At 41.6% G+C, this 27021-nt stretch overlaps 2 protein-coding genes across 4 annotated transcripts in view; one reads left to right on the top strand and one right to left on the bottom strand.

The window, feature by feature from the left end:
- Window positions 1–272: 272 nt before the first annotated feature.
- CEP89 (centrosomal protein 89) overlaps window positions 273–27021 on the bottom strand; it is a 106970-nt gene continuing 80221 nt past the window's right edge. For all 3 annotated transcript variants that reach the window (XM_075282032.1, XM_075282033.1, XM_075282034.1), the window contains 2 exons: window positions 12016–12185; window positions 273–581 (listed from right to left, as the gene is read on the bottom strand). In XM_075282032.1, the coding sequence (XP_075138133.1) occupies window positions 380–581; window positions 12016–12185 (372 nt within the window). In that variant the 3' untranslated portion in view covers window positions 273–379. The remainder of the gene's footprint in view (window positions 582–12015; window positions 12186–27021) is intronic.
- Window positions 12171–23216, top strand: LOC142213646 (E3 ubiquitin-protein ligase RNF182-like). Its single transcript, XM_075282049.1, has 2 exons — window positions 12171–12303; window positions 22322–23216. The coding sequence occupies exon 2, from the start codon at window positions 22342–22344 to the stop codon at window positions 23044–23046; it is 705 nt and encodes a 234-aa protein (XP_075138150.1). The 5' UTR covers window positions 12171–12303; window positions 22322–22341; the 3' UTR covers window positions 23047–23216.

The following is a 27021-nucleotide window of genomic DNA, read 5'->3' as shown; positions in this document are numbered from 1 at the left end:
TGTTCGCTCATCTCTAGCTATTAATTGATAGCTTAAATAACTGTTGGATGTGAAAGGTCCTCTAAGTCTAACACTTTGGTCCACTGGTCAGTGGTTTTTATATTATTTGGATGCACAGGCTACAGAAAACTATACAATTTCAGAAGTTACTCTACTCATATTACATATTAATTGTGGATTTTATTTCCACTTACAAATGCAACAAGAAATGTAGTGATGTGAAATGCATTAAGCTAAGTGACAGCATACTGGCTATCACCCAGCTTTCTCAGAAATAGATTATAATTGAATAGAATTTTTAGACATATGTACACGAGAGAATGAATGTTACTACAGGAGATTCGGTTTATGTGAAATCTAGCTTTCTCTGATCAGTAGACTACTTAACCTGATCATCAGTATGTGATGAAGAGTTCATGTCGCAGTAACTGAAGCCATATCCAATGACGGAGTCCTGCTGGAGAAAGGAGTCACTACCTCCCAGGTTTTTCTGTTTTAGGGTGCTATGTAAAAGCGTTTTCAGCTCTTTGTTGTCATTTGCCGCTGACTCCCAGATGACTTCTAGCTGTTCCTCCACATCTCTGAAACAAAAAAATATATCTAATTGTTTCAGAAAGCGAACTGAAAGTACAATCAGACTTCTTCCGGCGGCTGCTATTTGCAGCTCTCTCAAGTGGCCTCATGAGATTCAAGAAAAATCTTTTTCTTCATTGGTTACAGGATGAGCAGTCTGTGTCCAGTGCAGCATGAAAATCAAACATTGTTTTATATTGTTGTCTATAGTACAAACATATCCACCCTAAACCCTCAGAAAACAGATGCCCATAAGATGTTAAATAAACTATTTAGCCGGCTTTCAGGTATATTTGTTTCTGGTAAGGCTGGATAACAATCAATATGAGTATCGTAGTAGCACCCAAAGGGGGTTATTATCCAGATTTTCCAAGAGCAGCATATATCAATATTGCTGCATTCCCCACTATTGTACTATTACTATTATAATATTTCTTCATGGTATATGTGCTCATACATATTGGTAACCACTGTGTTTTTGAAAAAACTGTAAGAAAGAATTTATTACTATGCATTAGTAACATATGTCTCTGAGGTGTCCATTTATAGTATCATACGATAAAGGCAGCCTAGCCATCGGGGATGCATAGTAGTGCTACAAACTATAAAGAATACCTAGGAGCCATTGTTTTCTAAACTTTTTGATGGGCCATAACAAAATTTTAGTTCACAAACCATATACAGGCCCCTACATAGAATAATAATCCCCAGTTCCCCCACATGGTATAATGCTTACTCCAGTGGATCCCCCCCAGCATTGTAGTGCTCTCCGCAGTGGCCCCATCTTTAAAATGCTTTCCAAAGTATTACCCGATGCTCTCCCCAGTGGCCCCCACACTTTATAATCTAGTCCCCCAATGGCCACCACTATCAAAATACAAAAAGAAACCCAGAAAAGTAAAACGGTGCTCTGTGCAGATCTCTTCCTCTTGACGTGTACAAGACATTACTAGGAGCTGCCTGAATAACGGAGCAGGAAGCTTAAAGGGGTTGGCCACTTTCAGACCAATATTGACAAACAAATGTACAATAAAAAGATATACAATTTTCCAATATACTTTCTGTATCAATTCCTCAGTTTTCTAGATTTCGGCTTGCTGTCATTCATTCTGTTACTTCTAGAGGATAAAACTCTGACCATGGTCATGTGATTTACAGTCTTTACTTCCCTCTTGCTCCACCCTTCGTCGGACCTGAATGGGAACCACTGAATACTTGGAGTAACCAATCGGAATGTTACACTAACTATTATACTCCTCCCAAAGATCCACCTTCTTACAAAGGCAGTCCAACTCTAGATGGAAACGCCCACCTGGTGAACTACCAATGAGCGTAACGCCGACATAGACAGGAATCCCTTTCAAATGGGACGGCAATCCACGTGACCCGATGTAGCCAATCCTAGAGGTGCCGACCCGCATGCGCAGAACATAAAAGAAACAGACGGCCGGCTATTAGAATTCACCGTCCGCGATATAGCGGACCTGAAGGGAAACACTCGCTGTCACCACGTGACTTTAGCACAGCCAATCACGGGAGCGCCGACCAGACATCAAGCTTAGGAGCAGCGATAGATACCTGCTGCAAGCACGTGACCAACAGTGGCCAATCCTAAAGGCGCCGACCAGAATACATCTAATCTAATACAAAGAAGGGGGAAAAAAAGTATAAACAGTAGGGACAGTTAAGCCCAGTTGCAAATCGGGACCTCTTGCTAGACATGGATAAAATTCAATCCGCCTTCAATTTTATCTAGGCTCATCCTTTAAAGCTGACAAGAACAGGAACATTTATAAAGATATACAAATATACATAAAAAAAAATATACATAAAAAACAAAAAACATGCAAAAAAGGAGAAGAAAGAAAAACTAACTAAAAAAAGAAACACAAAGAGAACCAGAATCCCAGAAAAATAAATAAGCAAAAATAACAATATTAAAGAAAGACACTCATGTCTGTCTTCTCATTTAACCCCAAAGGTCCCATGGCATTGGTCCTCAAAATCCACCTTGCCTCTCGCTGGAGTAGAAGCCTCTTTCTATCACCACCTCGAACCGGTATTTTTTCTTGCTCAATGCCCGCAAACCTAAGGCAGTCAGCATTGCCGCTATGTTCATCATGCACATGTTTAATCAGACGGGCCGAACCTTTTTGTGTGGTGATTGATCTATAATGTTCCCTAAAACGAACGAACAAAGGTCGTATCGTTTTGCCTATGTAAAAAAATCCACATGGACAGAAAATCACATAGACCACAAACTGGGTCCTGCAGTTTAGAAATTGTGTCACCCTATGTACTACCCCACCTATCGTCAAGATTTTTCCTCCATAATTATATGTGCAAAAATTACAGCAACCACAACGAAAGTTGCCTTTTGGGGAGGATAATTCCAACCAATGTTCGTTCCTACTCGAAAATCTACTCGAGACCAGGGTGTCCTTAATAGTGCGACTACGTCTGAAGCTGATTAGTGGTCTATTTTTAGCTCTCTGGGATAATATAGAATCTGACTCAATAATATTCCAATTCTGGTGGATTGCACTTTTAATCCGGTTGGCCATGGGGCTATACTTAAAGGTAAAACTGAACCTTTCCTCCTTGTCCTTTTTCTGTTTTTTACGATTGCCTGTAAGTAGTCTTTCCCTATCCATTGATCTTGCTCTTTCATGAGCTTTATCTATATTATTGGCTGGATAGCCCCTTCGTAAAAGACGTTCCCTCAATTCATCAGCCTGTTCTTCAAAGGTTTGTTCGTCACTATTAATACGTTTTAATCGAATGAACTGGCTATAAGGGATAGAATTTTTAACTGAATAGGAATGAAAACTGTCGTAATGCAACAAGGCATTGGTGGCAGTGGGTTTACGATAAACCTCTGTTGTTATACCTGTTTCGGATTTCCTTACCAAAACATCTAAAAATTCAAGAGCATTACTCTCAATCTTAGCTGTAAATTTCATATTAGAGTCATTAGTATTCAAATAGTCGACAAAGTCAAAGAAATCTATATCAGAACCCAGCCACAATAAAAAAATGTCATCGACATAACGCAGGTATAGGGAAATGTATTTGGAAAACCTATTTCCTGACGTATAAACGTACTTGTCTTCAAAGTCGGCAAGATAAAATTGAAGGCGGATTGAATTTTATCCATGTCTAGCAAGAGGTCCCGATTTGCAACTGGGCTTAACTGTCCCTACTGTTTAAACTTTTTTTCCCCCTTCTTTGTATTAGATTAGATGTATTCTGGTCGGCGCCTTTAGGATTGGCCACTGTTGGTCACGTGCTTGCAGCAGGTATCTATCGCTGCTCCTAAGCTTGATGTCTGGTCGGCGCTCCCGTGATTGGCTGTGCTAAAGTCACGTGGTGACAGCGAGTGTTTCCCTTCAGGTCCGCTATATCGCGGACGGTGAATTCTAATAGCCGGCCGTCTGTTTCTTTTATGTTCTGCGCATGCGGGTCGGCACCTCTAGGATTGGCTACATCGGGTCACGTGGATTGCCGTCCCATTTGAAAGGGATTCCTGTCTATGTCGGCGTTACGCTCATTGGTAGTTCACCAGGTGGGCGTTTCCATCTAGAGTTGGACTGCCTTTGTAAGAAGGTGGATCTTTGGGAGGAGTATAATAGTTAGTGTAACATTCCGATTGGTTACTCCAAGTATTCAGTGGTTCCCATTCAGGTCCGACGAAGGGTGGAGCAAGAGGGAAGTAATCTGATTGGATGGCTTCCGTTACCCAGGCCGTAGTATGGGGGAATTTCAAATTAAAGGGACAGGCTATGTACTGCTGCAACTTTGATTGGCCATCTTTTCAAGCTGACACATGTTGCTTCTGATCAAGTGTAATTATAGTTCTTTATTTAAGACCTGGTGTTTGGAGTCCGTGGTATTGCACCTTAGGCTTGAAGAAGCATGACTGTGAACGCGAAACGGCTGTTGCCTCTTTTTTGCCAATTGTGCTATCACTCCCTCCCTTTGGATTTCTTTTACTTATGCACCTAATAAAAGGATATGTTTTAGAGAAAAGAGAAGACGACTGTCGTCCTTTGGAGAATGTTTGGTGAGTGCCCACTCATTACTGCTCTTTTTTGTTCTATCACCTGTTCAGCTTTTTTCCGGGTAGTTGTGTACCTCCATCGTTTTCCTTGGCTCTTTTATACTCCAAGGACTTTAGCTGATCTTCATTGCTTGTCCTGACTATATATTTCATTTGGAATTATAAGCTGTGCCATCTACAGTTCTCTATTTTTCTTTGAAAAAAAAAGTACATTGTGATCCCTAAATGGGGCTCACAATCTGCATAAAAAAAAAAAAAAAAAAAAAAAAAAAAGAAGATTAAATTAACTGTTCAATCCTTTGCTTGTCAGAGAGATGAGCCAGAGTTTGAGATGTCTCTCTGCATTCTCCCAGCTGAGTGTATGCTGCATGGTGGATATCAGCTGAGATACCTGTCGACTGAAAGTTATGTTATGTACACGGCTAACATTAGTGTTTAAGATTCAGTTAAAGGGGTTTTCTGTGACTTTTTAATAAATGACCTTTTCTTAGGAGAGGTCATCAATTGAAGATCTGTACATGTCAGCGGTGTGAAGCTCCCTGATCGCAGCTCAGTTAAATTCAAATGAATGTTCTGGACTGCAATACTAAGTATAGGGCATCAATTAATAACTCCCAGAAAACCCCTTTCAGGCCATGTTCGCATGTGGCGTAAATGAACACAGAAAAAAAAAGTGGCTTTTACAGTCACAGCAAAGTGAATCCCATGCCCACTTTGAGGAAAAATATGCTCAACGCACACGCTGCGACTTCCAAAACCGTTGCGGAAGCTTCCCTATAGTTATAATTGAAAGAGAAAGTCAGCAAACTTTCTGTGAAAAGTGCTGCAGGAAAAACGTGATGTGTTGCCGCCGTCATTTTTCCTATAGCGCTTTTTTGATGCAGGACACTACGTGGAGGCCTTAGCCTAAAACAGCATACAATTTTCATTTAATAGGCATTAGCTTTTGCGTATAAAAACTGCATCACAAAAAGCTGCAAAACTGGATCTCAACCACAACAGGTCAGAAAACATTTAGTGGATCCACTGATGTAGGTCTGCCAGATTGTAAGCCCTCGCGGGCAGGGCCCTCTACCCCACTGTGCCAGTTGGTCATTGTTAGTATTATATCTACATGTATATTCTGTGTATTGTATGTAACCCCCAAATGTAAAGCACCATGGAATTAATGGTGCTATATAAATAAACAATAATAATAATAAAAAATAATCAGGTGGAGGTCTGTGCTGAATTACTCCTTCCCTGATAGCAGAACCCGGTATTTGTGTCTAGGATTTACATATGGACAATGGATATGTGTGTAGGGTGGAAGTGCTGGGATTTGTCATTTCAAAACAGCTGAAGGGTCACAGTCTGAAGACCTATGCCTATGGTATGGAGTGGGGGTTACAAAAAATTATCTACTACCTGGATGTTACAATTTATTTTCTTCATACAAATAGACAACACAGGGAACATGTAATCTGTTCTTTGTACTACCGACGCTTTCTTGGTAATGTGATGGTCAGGGGACCCCTTGTCACTGTGTGAATGAATAATCATTCCTGCTAAGCTGCGTGCGTGCACTTGCTGTCTTCTGCTGAATGATGTTGTGTTGAAAGATACAAAAGAATAGAACGCAATGTTCTTGTGATATTGTGTGAGGACGAGCATCATAGTAACAGTAATTTGCTTCATTTCTACAGTAAGATCTACTTCTACTTCACAGCCGTCAGACAGCCTTATGGCTAGATTTCTCCTTATTAAATCACCTATATACACATTTTGATGCCCTTGAAATTGTAGAGAAATCAAGTAAGTTGCCCTTATAACACTATTTAAGTAGATGCAATGGCTTCCACTAAACAGCCATCTCAGTGTGATGCTGATGTGACCACATCTGGCAGATTAGTTATCTTATCTTATGGAAATACTTGCATAGAAATTTAGGTCAGATGCGCCTGTATAGTAGGAGGACAACAATATTTATATAGCAGACCTGCTAAGTATACAATTCTACATTGCCTTACAGTATGCAAGTGATCTGGAAGGTGCTGCTGGAAGTAGTTTATTCTTTAAGAGTTTCTTTGCACATAAGAGCTAGTTCACACGGGGCAAAATGGTCAAGATTTTGACGCAGAATCCGCATCAAAATCCTGCTCAAAAAAACGCTTCCCATTGAAAGCAATAGGAGCTGGTCATTTCCTTTTTTTGCGAGTGGAAAAAAGAAGCGATCTGTCCTTTCTTCAGGCAGATTCCGTGGCTGACTCAGCCGTGGACGTCCGCGTCGCAAAACCACCCTCTGGACTAGGCCCATTCATTTGGGCTTAATATAGAGCGGAATACCTCGACGGGATGCCAGTGCACTGCACCAGCATCCCGTCGCAGCAGCTACAACAGAATGTGTACATGTGGAACTCCGTGTGAACTAGCCCTTAACCAGGATAAAGTATATTGGAGAGTTGGAACTGCATAATATTGATGTCTATCTGTCTACAACAGCCTTTCTGGCGGTATCATTACTGCAGTATGTGATGCTGCTTGCTAGTCATTTTCACAGGGACATACTGCATTGGGCATTATTAGGGCAGCGGTATATGTTTACAGAGAAATTCATATGCTATCAGGGCAGCACAATGGAGAGTATGGAGGCAGCAGTATACATTGATGATATTGGAATCAGCATGTTTAGCATATGATATTAGTGCAGTAGGATACACATAGTATCATGGCAGAGGGCTGCATAGTATATTGAGGAGTCAGTGGTAAATGTTTGGGACTAGTCACTTGGCACACTGGTTCTAGTTCATCATCTGGTTGGCGGGATGCAGAATCATGTCGACTCTGCTAGCGCTGCAGCTCCAGTGATAGATTGTTCTTATCTAAATTCACAAGACTTTCTTCCCCCAAGGCTCTACAGCCTCTCAGAGATAATAGAAAATGATGTACATAATCTAGTTCAACAGTGACAAGGAATACACAAAAATCCAATGACAATCATAGGTAGATCGCCTCTATTTTCAGTGAAATCATAAAATAAAACAAACCCATTATGGAGTCTTCCTAAGAATTACATATATGCAGACTGTATCAATGAAGCTGGTCTGGGACATAAAGAGGGAGAGTTCTGTTATAACCCCAGCATGCAGGAACATTGGAAATGAAAGTGTATGCTGGACTAGCAGAAAACAACATGACTGATTTGTATTTCTTTTTTTCATTTGCCTTAGAAAGGGTGGTGGAGTTAGGGCAATTCCAGGAAAGCTCAGTTTAGGGCATTAGGATTAATGATGTGGCAAGCAGGCCGCTCCATCTGGTGTTCCTTGGTGTTGGGGTCTAGAAGAGTCACTTTGTAATATAAACCACAAGGAATACAGACATTTACCCCTTTCTAGGGGGAATTTATTAGGTTCTGAAATTCAGAATGCTGCTGGTGCCTTTCAATCTTGTGTAATGTTCTGGGTGATCTAGTCTATATACATGTACATGCACTTTCTCCTCTAGTCTATGCTAGCAAGAATATTAATGCACCACCCTCATTAACAGAACATGGCAAAAAACTAAACAAAACAAATGAAACACAGGCATGAGGCTAAGGCTCCGTTCTCACGGAGTAATGCGCCGCTCATTTAGACACGTAAACACGTATCAGAGCGTGGCGCTTCATAACAGATCCCATTGATTTCAATGGGTACTGGCTTACGTGCGGGACACATTGAAATCAATGGGAGGCTTTGTAACCCATTGATTTCAAAGTGCTACGCGTGTAAGTCGGCACCCATTGACATCATAGACTATAATTTGATAATAAGCTGAAATTTGATAATAAAGTATATTGCAAAATGTATTAATAATACAAATGCTGCCAGAAAGTCAAAAGTTTTTGAAAGTTTAGTAACACTTTAATATAAAAACAGATCTACATCTGCACTGGCCCCTATGCTGGAATGTCCAATGGTGAGCTAATCACTAGCTAGGTTTTCTACTTACTGGTCCTGCACTCCCTACTGCAGCTGAAAAGTCATCCTTGCACAAGATTCCTGAGCTGCTAAATAGCTCTGCCTGATCAGAGAGAGAATTGTGCAACCATACGGTTACAGCTGCACAATTCTTTCTATTCCCTGGCTGTCCTTATCTCTATGATCAGTGCAGGGCGGAAACAGGAGGCGGGGCCATCATTGTTCAGCTTACATTTACAGCAAGGACAATGCTGGAACCTGAAATAGCGAGTGATCCACCAGATTCCAATGCAGTATTAATCAATTCCACCACTATACACATGGGATCTTAGAATCACTGGTACTGTAGGACAAATTAGTGATTTTAACGTTCTCCTTTTCACTACTCTAGACCAGACCTGGGCAATGTACGGCCCGCGGGCCACATCCGGCCCTCTGACTGCTTCTGTCCGGCCCGCATATCCTTTGGAAGTTTGTTCAAGGACCTGTGATAACGTCATCACAGCCTATCACCAGGATAGGCTATGACTTGTTAGTGGGCAGAGCCACACAGGACCATCTGCTTTCTGCAAGCTGCCGGCAATGGAGGCTGCTGGATGATAAAGAAGAGAGAAGAGACAGCATGTGTGCGCAAGAGGGGGGAACTAGGGGCAGATGTAGGGGGGCAGTTAAACTGAATGCACATGGAGTCGGGACAATAAACTAGGGGGCAGATGGAGAGTGACATTAAACTGGGGCGCCTAGAGGAGGATATTAAACCATGGGGGGTAACTATCCCCACTGTTTAATGTCCCCCTCCAGCTGCCCTAGTTTAATGTCCCCTCTAGTTTCTGCTTTATACTGGGGCACCAGAAGAAGGACTTATTACTGTGGGACATTTGGAGGGAAACGTTATAATGTGGGGATGTATAATGTTAGGGTGACTGTAGGAGGATTATACTTTGTGGGGGCACATGGAAAGATGATTAAGAATGGGCAGAGTCAGCGTAGAAGTGGGTGGAGCTAAATTTGCCACGGCGTGCATGGCCCTCTAGAACCGTTACAAGTTCTCATGTGGCCCCATGGGAAAATTAATTGCCCACCCCTGCTCTAGACCATCTGGAATACTGAATCTTTCTTACTGCCATAGACCAGAAGGTATACTGACATCACCCATATTACTGCCCTAATCCACCTGTGATTTTGGCATTAGCTTTTCACCATACTAGACCACAAGGAATACAGACATTTACCCCTTAACTGCCTTAGACCTTAAAGAGGACATTTCATGTTCTCGGGCACATGTGGTTTTATATACTAATAGAAAGTCAACATTGCGCTGTCAACTTTCCAGTTATGTGCCATGGAGCAAGAGATATTCTTGCCGTTATAACGGTAACTATCTCTGTCCACTGTCAGAAGGGAGTTACTGACAGTCTAGCTGGTCTGTGAGGAACGCCCCTCCTGACAGTACTCGTCCATAGCCCTGTACTGTCAGGGAAGGGGGGGGGGGAGGGTGTTCCTTACCGGCCAGCGTTGACACCCCCCCCCCCCCCCCCCACTACTAGTCTATGGACAAGTACAGTCAGGAGGGGAGTTCCTCACAGCCCAGCTAGACCGTCAGGAACACCCTTCTGACAGTGGGCTGAGATCGCTGCCATTATAACGGCAAGGATATATGTTGCCCCGGGGCACATAACAGGAAAGCCAACAGTGCCCAAGGACATGAAAGGTCCTCTTTAACACACACAGACATTAACCTGTAATGTGCTGAATATGGTTTAATGCTATATGCCTGATGCTATGTGGCCCTATATATCTGACTCCTTTATAACTAAATTTTAGAGTGTTGTACATTAATATTTCTCATAAATATGGAATTTAGAGGGAAGAGTAGCCAGCTCCCTAACGGTCCTGCTCACTCCCTACAAAGACTAATATACAGCATCACTGGCATCAGAGATAGAGGGAACAGTGTGCCAATGCCAGAATGAAAAACACAAAGATGAAAAAAATGATTGCTTCATGTATTTATTACACTGTATTAATGAAAATAGAATTGAGTCTTTGTCTGGGAGAACAGGATAATCACACAGGATCAGGTTCCTAGCAGGCTCATTTCTTCCGCTTGTCTCTAAAGAATCCTAGTTTAATAAACAATTCTCATTTTGAAGGAAACTGAACACTATTATAGAGGAAAGAATGGGGAGCAGTGACCCACACTGCTAAACCATCCTATTCACATATGTACCACTACATAAGAATCAATCACCACCAGGCGTCATTGCCTTGCTCACATACAGGACTTGTCAACTATGTAGTAAAAGACAGTTGTGCACATACAGAAACCCCAACAATGAACTAACAGGACCCACTGACAGTGGAGTCAATCATAGAAAACAAAGGCAAATAGGGTTTCCATATCTATCAATGTCTACAGTATCTACAGAAGGGGTCCTCAAACTTTTCAAACAGAAGGCCAGTTCACTGTCCCTCAAGGGAAAGAGCACTCCTACCAATGCTTGTTCACATTAATTGACCTGAAAACAGGCTCATGTAAATGGTGTTATAATCCACGTCCTTCTTCTTGATAACCTACAAGCGAAAGACGAGGAGGCAGAGAGAGTAGGGTACTACATATCTTCAGAATCAGGCCATATAGAGGGTTTGTTTGTGATCTGTAACTATGGCTACACAGAGGAGCTGTATGTCCAAGATTTATTTTATTTAAATAATAAAGACCATTTACAAAGTTCGTTAACCTTTTGCTTTAAAAACAGTGGAGCAATCTGAAAAAAAATAACTGGTCATTAAGGTGTATAGACGTATCAGTACTTTCAGGTATAGAAACTGGGGGTAGGGGTCTTTCATATGCTCAGGATCTTCTATGCAACACTACGAGTCTATCCTGTTTACAAGTCTGTATGGCAACAGAGAACGTATATTAACTGTAAATGCCTGCGGTAAAATCAGCGATTATATCTATTTCCCTCTTTCCAAGAAAAAAAAAAAAAAAAAGATATTCCAGAAAATTGAGACGAGCAGAGAGATCTGATGCTCGGTCCACATTGATGTTGGAATCAATCAACCAATTAACTGCTCCCTATACAGAATGAAGTCACTTCCCCTTGTGTTGTTTCATATCTAACATGCACAAAGTAGCATGCTCATCCTACTGGTAAGACGTGCAGACAGGATGTATGTACCAAGCCCTGGGTCACTGTAGACTCAAGCATAAAGAAGGAGCCTCTGTGTCCCCACTGAAGACGACTTGCTACTTGATCATTATCTTTGGGATCCAGAATTTCTTTTGGGAAAAGGGGGGGTGGCGAAAAGGAGGAAAGCCTCCATTTTCTGCATGCACTTCCACAGCAGATGGGACTTCAATGAAAAGAAGAATGCAGCTGCTCTCCTCCTCCTACCAGTCACATCTAATTGGTTTGTTTTGTTCTATCAGCGACTTACCTTTTCTGCTGCAAGACTTCACTGAGGGTTTGCTGCCTGTCTTGAAGCAGCCAGCGGAGATACTTCATTTCTCGCTGGTACTGGGCTGTCTTCCCTGCAAAGTCTTCCTCCTGCTCTGTCAGCTTGTGTGTGATGCCTTGCACAGAGCTTGCAGCTTTCTTTCTGTACACCTGTAAGCAGTAAAAATTGAGATGTGGATCTTGCTAGCGGGATGACTGTAACAACCGAGCAACGTCTGTCGCTTTCCCAGCTGATGCTCATTGACATCTTGCTGACCCCTTAAGTCAGGTATGTCAGCCTTACATAATCTTACCCACCACCCCCAAACTCTCAATTAGCACCCTATAGGCTTTACAGTAACTGATACTGCTATTAATGCACTCAGTATAAGGAAACTCGTGAGGTGCTTGACTTTAAGGAACAAAACATTTATGTAAATGGCGCATTAATTTGGAAGGTTTAATCGCTTGATGCTCATGTAGATGAAGAGAAATCCTTAGTACATCATTACACAGTCACAATGATGCTAGAGCACACACAATTCACAGATATGTTTTATTAATGTCAGCGAAGCTTGCAGTATTTAACAGTTGCTTCACTAGTAGAGTGCATGCTACAAGTAGACTGTAACCTACGAGAAAGATGGAATAGCCTTGGGATAATGCTCCAGCCATAGACTACAGGAAACCAGTGATGGTATGCAATCATTTCTTAAGCTGTGACATATACATATACAAATCTATACACACACACTGGTTAATTTATAATATATAAATATATATAGTCAAGCTGTATAACAGGGCAATTCATTAATTTCTTAGTAGTGTCTAACAGTGACAATCTAAGTGACAACCAATCATTACAACTCTCTTCTGGATTCTCCATCCAGCTTACTTAAAGTCCTGAACAGCTGTTATGAAATGACAACACTCCTCCTGAAGTCTGGAAAGCTGGGTTACAACTGTGGGAGCAGTAATGGCAACAATATTGTTCCAGGCATACAAATATATAGTTGAATACAAAACGATAATTTAAATGGGTTGTTTCAGATTAGAAAAACCTTCAAGCTCTATTTATCTCATTCTGGACACCCCCTTTAATTGAGGAGGTTAGTGTAGTGCCCCTACGTTGGTGAGCTGGCTTTATCCATTAGTGAACTGACAGCATATATGTGACATCAGCAATGACTACTATAATGCTAGCCTATGAAAGCCATAAAACAGCGGTTGTCAGGGTGTTGTAAAAGGATATTTCAAAGGTTCAGTCATAAACATCAAGAAATCAACTCCGGGACTTTAATGTGTTTCAATATCTCTAGTCTGTAATGAATACTGCCATCCTATAAAAATAACAAAGTGCAGCATTGAAGGCATGCCGCTTACTTTCCCACCTCTGCTCCTTAATTTAATTTTGTTCTCCTAGCTTTGTGTCTGTGGATCAGGGTCGCAAAAGGACAAAACACTTGCGTGTGACACTCTGATTTAATACAGAAGCAATAACCTCCACTTTGTCATATAATAAAATAAGTCTTACAGCAGCTAACCTTTTGATACAGACCTGCACCTAGTTACTTTTGGGTACCTTGGGTACAACAAAGTGCTTAAATTGGGCCAGAACACACCGGAACTCAGTTCCGGCATAATTAAAAAATGTCTATCAGCATTCTGGTATAAATTAAGAAATTGTCTGACACGGAATGAAGAACACAAAAAATAATGTTACTTACCTCTCCTGATTCCGGAAGGCAGTGCCAGTGATATTACATGGGCCGGGGCTTGCGTCCTTATGCGTTGCAATGTAAGCCCCTACTCACGTGATGTCCCATACATCATTGAAAATGGCCGACGTGTGGGGAGTGCACTGGAGCCAAGGAGAGCTAAGTAACAGTGTTTTTTATGTTTGCATCCTCCCCTGGGTCTCCAATTATTATACTCTCGGGTCTGAAAAGACCCCAGTGTATAATAATTGTTCATGGGTGTCCACAATGGGGCATAATACTGTGTGAAAGGGCCACTATGGGGCATAATACTGCGTGCAGGGGCCACAATGGGGCATAATACTGTGTGAAAGGGCCACTATGGGGCATAATACTGCGTGCAGGGGCCACAATGGGGCATAATACTGTGTGAAAGGGCCACTATGGGGCATAATATTGTGTGCAGGGGCCACTATGGGGCATAATACTTTGAGGTGTGTCATTATATGGGTGTCATTAGTTCCCCCTAAAAACCAAGTGATCAGGATCACATGTATAACTAATAATATATGCAATAAACATCCAGTATCCTATTTTTGTCCCAATATTGTATAACAAAGTAAGAATACAGATTTTCAAATATCTGTGTTTCTATGCTGAAAATGTTTTGTCAGTAAAGTTTATTTAAAATATTACAATAATACACTATCACTTTATGATCATGGGGAATGAACTCATTCTCCACTACCCAGCTGTCAGGGACAGGTAGCATGGCTTCATTCACTGGAAAAGAGCAGCGCTGCAGTATTCAGCTCTGTGAGTGACTTAGATGCCACATTACAGGAAAAAAAGCAAAGAGGTCACAGATTTTTAATAGCACTGTGACCCCTTAATTTTCAGGATCAGCCGAAAGGCCCCCCACTGATCATAAAATGATGGCATAACTTAGTGAAATGGCATCACTTTATGCGATGATATTACCTTTTTTATTCCCAGTCCGGCAGATAGGTTAGGAACACCTGAATCAAACACGGTTTTCCTCTTGTCAATCGGTGCCTCAGTTACCGAGATGTTGATAATCACTATTTGTGTCAATATGCAAATGAGCTCTTTGGAGCAATGAGGGCGTGGCCACTTACCCACCTCATTGCTCAAAAGAGCTTATTTGCACATTGACAAAGCCAACAATATCTCGGCAATAGATGCAATAACTCACAAGGTTATGGGCACCATTCCATTCAAGTGACCCTAATTTATCTGAGGGGCTGAATTGACATGCTGAGTTCTGGTGACACAAGCACACAAGCAAACAAGAATGCTTCCATTCACTAGCAGCAAACATACAGCTTGAAAATGGCGCGGCTTTTAACCACAGTGAAAAGTTGCATTACTTTACAATGCGGAATAACTTGGAAAAAAATGTTACTTGCAGCTATGCCATGATAAATATTGAAAAGAGCATGGTGCTAACTGGAGCACCCATATTCTTTCATCTTGCTGATCCGACCCCCACTAGTAATATATTGATGGATTATCCTAAAAGTTAAAGTCAAAGGGTGACTTATTCCATCTTGGGACTGTTAATGCAATTTTAAATAAACATGTAAATAAATAGTGACATTGTTACCAGGCTAAGTTGACATCTGCATTGGGCATCCTCGCAATGTCCGCCTGAAATTGGTGGAAGAAAAAGTCTTGCATGGAGAACTTTTTCCTCCGTTGGTTTCAGTTTTAAAACAATGACCTTCCAACGGACTCCATTATAGTCAGCAACAAGCCAGAAAAACGCATAGGCTGAAGCTAGTGTGATCCTAGTACAATCAGCATTTTCGAGATATGGTAGTGGTGCGACTCTCTGCTGCAACACCATCACCAAACGTGAACAAGGTCAAAGTGGACAGTTAACAGTTTGGCTGCAGAAATCTCTTAAATGTTTACGAATTTAAACAGAAAGCACTTTAGAAAGTTTAGGAAAATCTTCCAGCATGACAACAGTGTTTCTTAAATAAATAAATAAATAAATAACATCTTAAATAATAAAAAAACATATGATTTGTCAAACAGTTTTCACAGATCAAATCTATGAGGGATTCATGAAAACGGATTACCCTTGGATGTACAATTGGCCATGAAAAATTTAGTATTTTACGACCGAGTATATGGCTCTGTCATGTGAATAGGCTCAAAGGCACATTACATACAATGCTGCTCTGTTGTTGGAGGATCAGATGCTTTTATCTAATTTACAGGGAACAAAAAGTTAATAATTAAAATGATTGACATCTGTAAATAAAGTTCTACCCATCTGTACATTTATCCAAAATGGCAACTGTATTGTAAGAATATATTCTGGTACAAGTAAATCATAAGCCTCTATTCAGATGACTGCGAGGCAAAAGGGTCATGAAAACGCGACATGGCACTGCATTTTGCACCCATGAAGGCCCTGGCTTCACAGATGCTTCACAGACTTTAGTATGTTGAGGGATCCATGAAAACGGACAAAAATACTGCTTGCTGGCCTATTAAAACATCCCAGCACCATAATGGGAGGCTCAATTTAAACCTTGCTATGCTCTACCCCCCTATTCATATATACCTCTGCAATGAAGCTCCAGATTTATCAATGTGACTTTTTAAAATTTATGTTGCTAGGTGATCGCAATATTCCGGAAAAGGTGTGACATATTTGCAACAAGTTAAACCAGCCGTTCATGCTTTCTTCTAGGATGAGCCGCGAGCAGCTTATAATCCAATACTATTCTAGGCAATAATTTTCAGAAATGTCACAGATTCAGCAACATAGAGAAAAAAAGTAAAAATAATGACATTTTGTTTCTGTTGTCATCTGCTTTGTGGTCTGTGTTATAAATGGAAATGAGGACTGAGTGCTGGATCCAAGAAAAACAGGCAGTGCCCACAAGATATTGTTTTATAATGGGTTCTTATCAAGTATTGCTACAGGGGAATCTGCAACAGTCTGATCCATGGGGTCTTTTACTAGATGCATAAGGATAGTCTTTTCCTCTAAAGCATTGTACAATTTTGCAACATTTTTTTTTGCACTTTAGTACATCAAAAAAATAAAAAATGAAGTAACGTTAGAATTAGTCTCCATTAAAAAACAAAAAACTCTCTAGTGCGGCGTTCACTCTAGCGCCTGCTGTCTGCCCAGAGGTTTCAGTCCTAATTCGCAGGGAAACTGGATAGAGGACGGCTTGCTGGCGGTCAGTTTTAAAATTCATTCATTTGAATGGGATTTTAAAGGAAACTGCCAGTGTCCGTATGCAGCCTCTCTGTCTAGAAACTGGGTTTTTTTTTTGGACTGACACAAAGTCCTGCATGTCCAACTTTGTGCAAACCCCCCCCCCCCCAAAAAAAAACTGTTTCCAGGTGGAGAAGCTGCATACGGACACCAGTTGTTTGCTTTAAAATCCAATGAATGGGTTTTGAAATGGATCGCTGGTAAGCCGTCCCCTATCCAGTTGTCCCAGGAATTAGGAGGGAAATGCGGCGGACAGACAGGGGCACAAGTGAGAACAACCCCTATAGTCCCTGTACTACAAGATCTGATTAAAGGGGGTTATCTGGTTTCTAGTATTGATGGCCTATCCTTATGATAAGCTACCGATATTCAGTGTGCAAAGCTCCCACGTGTTGGTGTTGCAGATGGAATAGTGATGACCTATCATAAGACTAGGTCATCAATACTACAAACCAGATAACCCCTTAAATTCCCTGTGCCAAGACATTGTGGCTCTCAAGAATGTTTACAGTGAAGTCTATGGGACAGAGCTCGCTATAGTTTGTAGGGTGAGTGAGCAGCACAGCTCGCAGCATGTAAACATCATTGAGAGCGTGCCGTCTTGGCATAGGTGATCAGTGTGTGTGTGTGTGTGTGGTGGTGGGCGAGATCCATTAATACTAGAAACCAGATAACCCCTTTAACAAAGGCTTGTTTACATTATGTTACCGTGGAGACAAATACATTTGCATAGTTACTACAACAGAAAACAAAGAGATTTTTAAACTATTGCCAAAGTTGTTTCATTGTCTTTAGTAGCATTGAAGCAATAAGAAACAAACAATGATGAACACATCATTTACAGGAAAGTTGGATAACATCAAGGAAATAATTGAACCGAAAAACCATTTCATGTAGCCTGGGTCCAGTGAATAGAAAGTTTGTGAACCTGGCAGCTGTAGTAGATACGATGGCGGGACGGATGACACGACTAGATGCTTCCTGTGATATGCAGGACATAGACGTTCACACATCCAGATGAGCTGTGCGCGAGCTGATAGCAACTTTAATTATGTGACACTGATACTACTTAGTGATACCCGGCACAGCTAATAGCAGTCTGTCACCAGGCGCACTTGTGAGACTACAAATTACGCTGCTAATTCATTCCCTCTACAAGAACATTTGTCAGACAGCTAATGCACACTTTCAATCTTCCCATGTATTAATAATGGATGAATCATGGTCAAATATTATATCGGTGGAAATTAATATTAATGAATGTCTTTGCAAAGCAATGCCCTTGACTGCTTGTTAAGAAGGGTGGAGAAAGGGTCCCCTAGGAGTCAAATAATAGATCTGTCATGTCTCATAATTTAGTGATTGACACCTCTATTCATGCTAATGTTCTATAGCACAACTACTACTTTTTCTGCTCAGGTTTCACCATAAAATATGTTGCAAGGCAAAGAAATACTGCCACGGATCACTGAATGCCACTATGGAATACACATAATACCCCTGGGTACAGCAAATGCCACACCACAGAAACAAATAACTGCCCAGCAGTGCCAAACACCAACGTATAGCAGAAACCATCTACCCAGACATGGCAAACACCACACTTATAGCAGGTATTTCCCACTTCCACCCATTCTACACAGTCTGGAGCTAGGAGAAGAACCACCTCTTTAAAGGGAGTCTCTCAATAGAACTCAGCCCCACAGAGGTTTGATTCAGGTTACCGTAACCTATTTTCTCCTCTTGTGAAGTGATGCCTACGTTGCCAAGATATTACCTATTTGGTCAGTAAGCGAAGGAGCTCTTGGAGAAGTGAGTGTGAGACTGTTTACCTCTTTGGAGTAACAGTAACACCTTCATTGCTCCAAAGAGCTCATATGTATATGGACAAAAAGAGCAATATCTCAGCAATGGAGGCATCACTTCAAAAGAAGACCATACTGTTGATTCAGGTGACCTTAACCTACGTACCTGCAGGGCTGGGTTGATGTGCTGGGTTCTGGTGACAGACTACCTTTAAAGGGGAAGTCTATCCTAAAGTCAGCTTCTGATGTGTGAGATATACCAAAATAAAGCATAACAAGCAACTGACAATGCTAAGAAATAGTAAAATGTAAAACACTCCTGAAGCTAGACAGAGCCCAGATAGGTCATGGCGCCTATCTAGCAATAGCCTATGCCCCCTGCTTTATCACTAATGGAAACGACTGGCATATGCATAAACCATGACATAATGTATAGCATATAACCTCTTTTTAGCCTCAATAGCATAGTAGTATACGCCAATAAACCATCTCCACATGCTAATGAGTCAGCCTCCCTATTTAGATCCATATAAACATCTCAGTGACAACTAATGCAGAATTACGTTTCGATCTGCCTAGCAGTGACAGCTGTTGATCATGGTGATAACTAAAGCTGTGCTCTTATTTAACTGTAAATATAGGCAGTCATGAGAATGCTATAAAGCATCCCCACCCTGTGTCTAATCTTGCTGTGCATCTTCCATGCATTATTCAGAATGATAAAGTCACACAGCAGGGGCCTAGGACGTCATCGCAGGCAGCGTGTCATTATTGTGACAGTCTTGAGGATTGCAAGTGACAGCCAGCAAGTGCCCTGCTGCCATTATGTCTTCACGAGGGTTGTAGCCTTTTGCAGAATAAAGAATCTATTTGCATGTTTTGGCAGAGTCTTTTAAAAGAAAAAAAATCCAAAACTGCTGAATACACAATGTGGGGTGAATGGAGGAACTCAGTAATGGGAGGGGTGAGGGGGACACTCTTTAGGTACATGAATTATAATGACACTCCTGTTGCTATGCTATAGAAACAAAAAAACTGCAAGCTTGTTTCCCAGGGCTAGTGTATATGAAATACTGTTATTAATAGACATCCGGAAACATTCACAATGTCTTATTCTCTGTTATCAGTCTTCTCAGATTCCATGAAAATACTTGCTGAGTGCTAACAGAAGCATGGGGTGCTTAAGAGAATAATTTCACACATATTTCCTTCCGATAAGATAAACCCATGACTAAAAACCAGAGCAATACATAAAGAGGGCAAGATGCTACATAATATATTATACAGTGATAAAATCAGCAACTATAACTTGGGGGATTTTCTTCATTTATAGTACCCTGAAAGCACTGATCCCTTCTATGTTCAGAAGAAGTACTGTATATTCACATAGCTCCGCTGATTCTTGGTCATGTAGAATCTGTGAAGAGGGAGCCATGTTTCTAATCCATCAAAAAGTAGAGCATGCCATCACGGACAGAACTTGCCCAAGTACAATGGTTGTGCGAATACCGCTAGAGTCCCCATAGATTTCCATCACCAAACTGCCTTAATATCCTGTTGCAAATGAATGTTGTACACCCAATCTACATGCAAGGAAAAGAGATCAGTGCAATGCAGATTTTAAGATTCAATTCATGTCCACTATTTGCATGGATTCCATAATGAAAAGCGGATCTGCTGGCGCACCCGGCAATTTGGGCTTCAGTTTTCTGTGTCAGGTTCTAAGAATATGAAATGTCAGATTCGCCACAGACAAATCCCAGATATAAGAACCTAGCTTTATAATGGCAAGTCAACCTTCATCTATGCATACAAATACTGAGGGTTTTCTACTATCGCACCCAGTCCAGGCAGCTTATTTTAATATGAACAGCCTAGTCCTCGGACTGACACATATCACCTACACTGATACAATATAGCAAACAGTTCTACTACAGGTACGTTTGACTCATACAGTAACGGAAATGAACAAGATAGTAACCTATCCATAGATGTGTAGGAAAAGAGAGGAAACATGGCAGCCTGTCTGTGTTTATGCATTAAAGGGAGTCTCTCACCAGGAAATGTATTATTAAACCAGTCACAGTGCACTGTAGAGGACATAATGCTGAGCCCTCCATATTGTTGGATCGCTGGTTTTAGAAATATGCAAATCATTCAAGTGTACTTGGGGTGTGCCAGAGGATTTATGGGCTCCAGTTTGGTAACACTACACGCACGCGCAGTGTCACAGCAGTATGATAGGAAGAAGATATTAATAAGGTGTATAGGGGTGGGCATTCCGGCCTGAAGACAGAGCCCTTGGAGGCTCTTACACACCGTGTGCAGTGGTGCATCGCATCTATTGGACTATATAAATGTATAATGGTACTCAGCATAAAGTCCCCTACAATGCTCTGTGGTTGGTTTAATATTGATTTCTGGGTGAAAGATTCCCTTTAAATCTGTATGTAGGTTATGTGCAGTCATATAATATGGAACTGCTTTATGAGCTTGGTTGATGGCTGATGAGGGATTCAGTGTCATTCTAACATCCTCTCCATTAGATCAGAGGTAATGGAGCTGCAATGTTCTGCCTGACACTTAACCCTTTGTCAGGAGGGGATTAGAGTCACTTAAGATGTGGATCTAAGTGCTTAAATAATAAATTGGAAAAGTATAAAAAAAAAATGTTTCAGTTCTGTGACATAGAATTCTTTAAGTAAAATGTAGGCCATGCATTCAGTAAGATGGCTAGGACAGCATCCACTGACAGCAGAGTGTATTGAGGTCCTCATAGACGGTCACCTGTCTACTGTATGGCTGCTGACAGAAATGTGTTCCGCTGTCATCTCAGAATTCCATATACTGCGTTCAAATTATTTACCAAGAAGAAAGAAGCTAGACAAAAAAAACATTCTTCATATAGAGAATTTGCTGATATTATTAACTGGCTGCTGGGCTGAGAGGTGTATATATGGAGGGTTTGGAAAAAAATATGGGCACCCTGGTGGATTCTTTAGGACTGGCATCTAAGGAGCTACATGATACAGCCTGGGTAAAAGTATGGGGAGAGCTAAAAGAACTTACAATGGAAATCCCTGCAAAAGCGAAAGCCCTGTTAGTTTCTGCTGTATACATCTATTTTGTGTTGGGTATAAAAAGGCATAATTTTGAAGACTGGTGTTATTCACGCCAATTTTTATGGCCCTAAAGCCAATTGGAGTTCACCTCATATAGGACAATACACATCCTCTACCGGGCTGTACGCATGGGGCAAATGCGGGTTTTTCTGTCCACTTGAAAAGTCGGACATCTTTACATGCGGACAGTGAAGGAAGGGCACGGAGTGCAAAAGAACGCACCCGATGCCCATTTAAATAAATGACAGGTGTCACGGACACAGCTAGTATCCGCTCCTAATGTCCGTGCCAGATTTTGAGCGGACACTACCTGTCGGACACAGACGGTAGTGTGAACGCCCCCTTATTGATCAACGGAATTCTTGTAACTCCTAAAAAGTGCAATAAAATTTATTAAACATTTAATTTAATTTTCCAGGTTTTCTGCAAGAATAAAAGATGAGCTTGGAGGAAACGCCAACAGCTGATGAGCTGGAATGTAAGATATGTTACCAGAAATTCAACACTCATAGTCGTAAGCCCAAGATCTTAGACTGCCTTCACAGAGTTTGTGCTAGATGTCTGTCCAAGATCCTCAATATAGGTGGAGGTGCTCCATGTATCAGTTGCCCCTTTTGCCGCAATGAGACTGAACTTCAGGAAGAGGAGGTTGCAGGCCTCCCAGATGACACAAATATCTTATCAAAGCTGGCAGAGAAAACAATGTGCAAATCTGACAGTAATGAAGTAGTCTTAACACCCAAAAACCTGGCATCTTCAAGTCCCTCTCATGGATCTTCCAACTGCCTAGTGATCACAATTATGGAAGTACAAAGGGACTCTACGAGGACTCCAAGTCAAAATACTATCTCAGACTACTATGCGGAACACAGTCTTGACTCTGCCTCCATAAGTTCTCACGGCCAAATAGACCATGACTTATTCTCCAAACTGTGCAACCATGTCCCCCGGATACTAGTCTGGCTCCTTGGCTTTTTTTACTTTGGTTCCTTACCTCTTGGGATCTATCTGCTGGTAATTCAGAAAGTGACACTTGGGATTGTTTGTGTTAGCCTCGTACCCTCTAGTTTAACAGTATGTCTAGTCTATGGCTTCTGCCAGTGTCTGTGCCAAGGAATGTGTGACTGCTCCTCAAGAAGTTGACAAATGATCACTAAGACAACTGCACCGTACCAGTAAAGCAGTAGACTTTAGTAATGGATTTACTCAGTATGGCTCCAATGTTACTCAGTAAATACTTCAACTATAAGATGTGCTATGAGGTCTACTTAAACATGGATGTAAGTGAATCAAAAACACAGTAAAATCATTTTGTCATGAAGAGAATGTTAGTCTCCATGTATAATTGTATGAGAGATTCTTAGTAAATAAGAATTTGACAAACACCGGATACCAATACCTAGTGATGTTACAGTTATAGTGGAAGAATACAAATATCCGATACATCCCATCTGTTAAAAATTTTTTGTTTTACAGGCTCACTTTTATACTATGCATACGATTTTTTGGTTTTCATGCTGCTTTTACCTGAGGAAATGTCTGGATTGACATTTTTCGCACCCCGCTCCTCGTACCACCTTCTATGGTACAGTGTGGAGGCCTTCAATAAAAGTAGACACATGCCTTTGTGGCCACAAACCGATAAGCAATGCTGAAATGATTACCTGTCTATGAAAAACAGATAAACCATTTTCTATGGGGGGTTATTTATCATCAACTAGACTAGTTTACCAGTGGTGTTTATTTACAATGTAGGAACACTACCTTGTTAAATGTTGTGCACGTGTTAATTTAGATGTGCCTTATTTGTTCAAAAAAGACACAATTGCTGCTTTTTCGTTAAAAAAAAAAAAAAACAACAACCCACAATTGCCCTTTTTTAATGCTGTCTGATGCTAGGTTCACACCTGTGTTCGGGTTTCTGTTCTTCGAGTCATAACCCAAAAAAACAGAAAACCACTCCGCTTAAGGGCTAGTTCACACGTTGGGGGCCGCGTCTCTCTCTGGTCAAAACCCGCCTGCCACGACCATCTCGGTCGCAGCTTTCCCCTCCGTAGCCGGCTCAAATGAATGAGCCGACATAGGAGGGTGCTGCCGCTAGGCGGAAGCCGCGGTCCAGCGTGCTGCGGCTTCCGCCTGAAGAAAGGACATGTCGCTTCTTTTCTCCGCTAGCAGCAGCCCGCCGCTAGCGGAAAAAGAAGCCCGGCGGTCTGCATAGACCACCATTGTAAAGGGGCGGTTTTTGAAGCGAAATCCGCTGTCAAAAACCTCCCCTTTGCTCACGTGTGAACTGACCCTAAAAAGTACTTTGCAAGTACTGTACAATGCCGCGATTTTTCCCGCAACGTTTCTGGCCCATGGGGCCTTAGCCTTAAAAGGCAAAAGACAAAAAAAAATAAAAATTGGCATATACCTTTAAGTGTGTTGTAGTAAGTAGTGTCAGGTCGTGGTGGTTTCCCCAGGTACGAGATCAATACTTGTAAGGAGATCCACTCCTCCTTGCTGTAAACAGCTACTGCTTGGAGAATTTCACCCACGGATTTGTACAGATCGGATGGCTGCTGCAGCCCCAATTAGAATTCTCTGCTAGGTGAGTCACTTCACTTTTGGAATTTCGAGGCTGTCAGTAAAGTGTGTGGGTGCTGCCTCAAGATAAAATAAGAAGGGGTGACGTTAGATCCCTATTTGCAGTCTATCAGCTTATTATCCAAAGAGAACGATGCTGTGCAGTGGAACAGACTGTTTCTCTACAAGACAATGAAAGGCTAGAAATCCGGGAATTGAGTGAGCGGATTATACAGACAAGTCCCATTGCAGAGAAGTGAATCTAAAGCAACAAACTCGTGTGTATTTAGGAGAAAAATTAAAAAGGGACTTTAAGAGTAAATTCACACGGCGGAAAATGAAAAGAAATTGCTCATCATTCTCTGCAGTCATATTGACCTAGGTCTACCCGTGACGGAACGCTGATGCGGCTTTCCACCGCAGATTAGGCTGATTTCCAGCTGTGGGATCTGCGTCACGAGCGAACAGGACAAGTATTTTTTTTTTTTAGCATCCTGCTGCAATCTCTGCCTCCTATTGAACAATGGGAGGCAGATTCAGGGTGGAATCAGCCGCTAATTACAAAAGAGCACCCAAATTAATTCACAATTAATTCACACCCAAAATAACTTTAAAGCCATTACTGTGTATGCTATCATACTTGCAATTTGGTGAAAAGTGGACATACCTTTTTGTGTGAAAGCGAACTGTAACATCTGAGAAAATCTACTTTTAATCCATATGCATAAGTTGCCAGAACACCCATTTTTACCTGTTAGGGCGGGTTCGCACTTGCACCCGGTCTCCGCTTTTAGGACTCTGTCTTCTGCCCGAGAAACTTTCACAGAAGACGGAAACTGGCAATCAGTTTTCAAACCCATTCATTTGAATGAGTTTGCAAAGTGTCCACCCGTGAGCGTCTCCTGCGCTCCGCGGCGAAAGTTTTTTTTAACGGGACACAAAGTCGGACATGCAGGACTTTGTGTCCAGTTAAAAAAAAAAAAAAACGGTTTCGCCGTGGAGAGCAGGAGACGCTCACACGCACTCACTGACGGACACTGAATGCCGGGTTTCCGTCTCCTGTCAGCAGAAGATGGAAGCCCATAAAGCGGAGACCAGGCGCTGGTGTGAACCCGCCCTCAATCTTTATTTTAGGGAGTGACGCTGAGTTGTGACCACAGGCAAAAGTATGTTCTCTGGCAGACAATGTGATGCCATGGGTGCACCAAGCAGCTCATATGCATACAGATTAAGGCAAAGGCCCCACGTAGTGGCCCGAAGTGAAAAAGCGCTGTAGGAAAAACCATGGCAGAAACGCATTGCGGTTTTCCTGTAGCACTTTTCACAAAAAGTCCACAGAGGTTTCCTCTGTGGACTTTCTGCTTCCATTACCGCTATCGTTTCAGTAAGTATAACTGACATGCTGCAATTTCCAAAACCACTGGACTTCCGCTGTGCGTATTTTTCTGCAATGTGTAGATAGGAATACGTCACGTGGGGCCTCGGCCTAACAGTTGATTTTCTTAATAACAAGATTGCACCGTGACACAAAATAGTATGTTTAGCATGCCACTAACTGGACATACAGGTGCATCTCAATAAATTAGAATATCAACAAAAAGCTTTTTTTTTTTAATAATCCAGTTGAAACAGTGAAACACATATTCTATCGAGTCATTACAAACAGAGTGAACTTTTTCAAGTGTTTATTTCTGTTAATGTTGATGAGTATGGCTTACAGCCAAGAAAAACCCAAAAGTCATTATCTCAGAAAATTAGAATTAATGCAAAACAACCTGGTTCCCCTCACTAGCCCCTGTCCCTGGCATTCATGATACAATTTTCTCCCCTAGCACAGCAGATTCTCTTCCATTCATGAGCCAGTTATCTACGATACTGCTTGTACCCCAATGAAGCGTCAGCCCAAGATTTAAGACATACGTTTAACTCCCTTAACTCCCACTGCCTTCTTTCACAGAACACAACCTTGGAGGTTCTTCTCTTTAGTTTGGAGCCTAGTTCTTAAGGTTGGTTTTAAACAACACCTTAAAGGGATTATCCCATCTCAAGGATCCTATCTATACTGGTAGCTTATGTAAATTGAAGCCTTTTTATAAATATTTTGCTTTAAAAATTCTGCTTTGTTTGCCTGGTATGTGAATTTATTCTTCCCATTGTTTACACTGTGTTGCTATAACCACGGACCTATAGGACAAGTGATGTCACTTACTCAGTGCCGACAGGGAAATCTGTTCAGGTAATTGCACTTTGCTGATAAAGCCAAGTCTGTTATCTCTCTATGGCAGAGTTCACACAGATTTTTTTTGGTCAGGAATCCGCCTCAAAATCAACCTCCAAAAAAAGCCTTCCTGACCAAATTCCTGACCAAAAAACTCTGTGAACGCAGCCTAAGTAAACACACAGATAACATGGAATCCATTCTGTACAAGAATCTGCAGATTATCTGACCTGAAGACGTGTTGTTTGTCCCGTTCAGCAGGAGGAAGGGGGAGGGAGAGAAATACAGGAAGTGAGAAGCAGACACTGCATGCAGCCTGGCTGAAAGGCTGAGAT

The sequence above is a fragment of the Leptodactylus fuscus genome, chromosome 7 (genome assembly GCF_031893055.1).
Source record: "Leptodactylus fuscus isolate aLepFus1 chromosome 7, aLepFus1.hap2, whole genome shotgun sequence".
Lineage (NCBI taxonomy): Eukaryota > Metazoa > Chordata > Amphibia > Anura > Leptodactylidae > Leptodactylus > Leptodactylus fuscus.
The sequence above is the reverse complement of the archived record's forward strand: the minus strand, read 5'-3'. Positions and strand labels throughout refer to the sequence as shown.

Excerpts from the sequence above, each read along its gene's own strand:
- LOC142213646 (XM_075282049.1), top strand. The coding sequence starts at position 22,342 with ATGAGCTTGGAGGAAACGCCAACAGCTGATGAGCTGGAATGTAAGATA.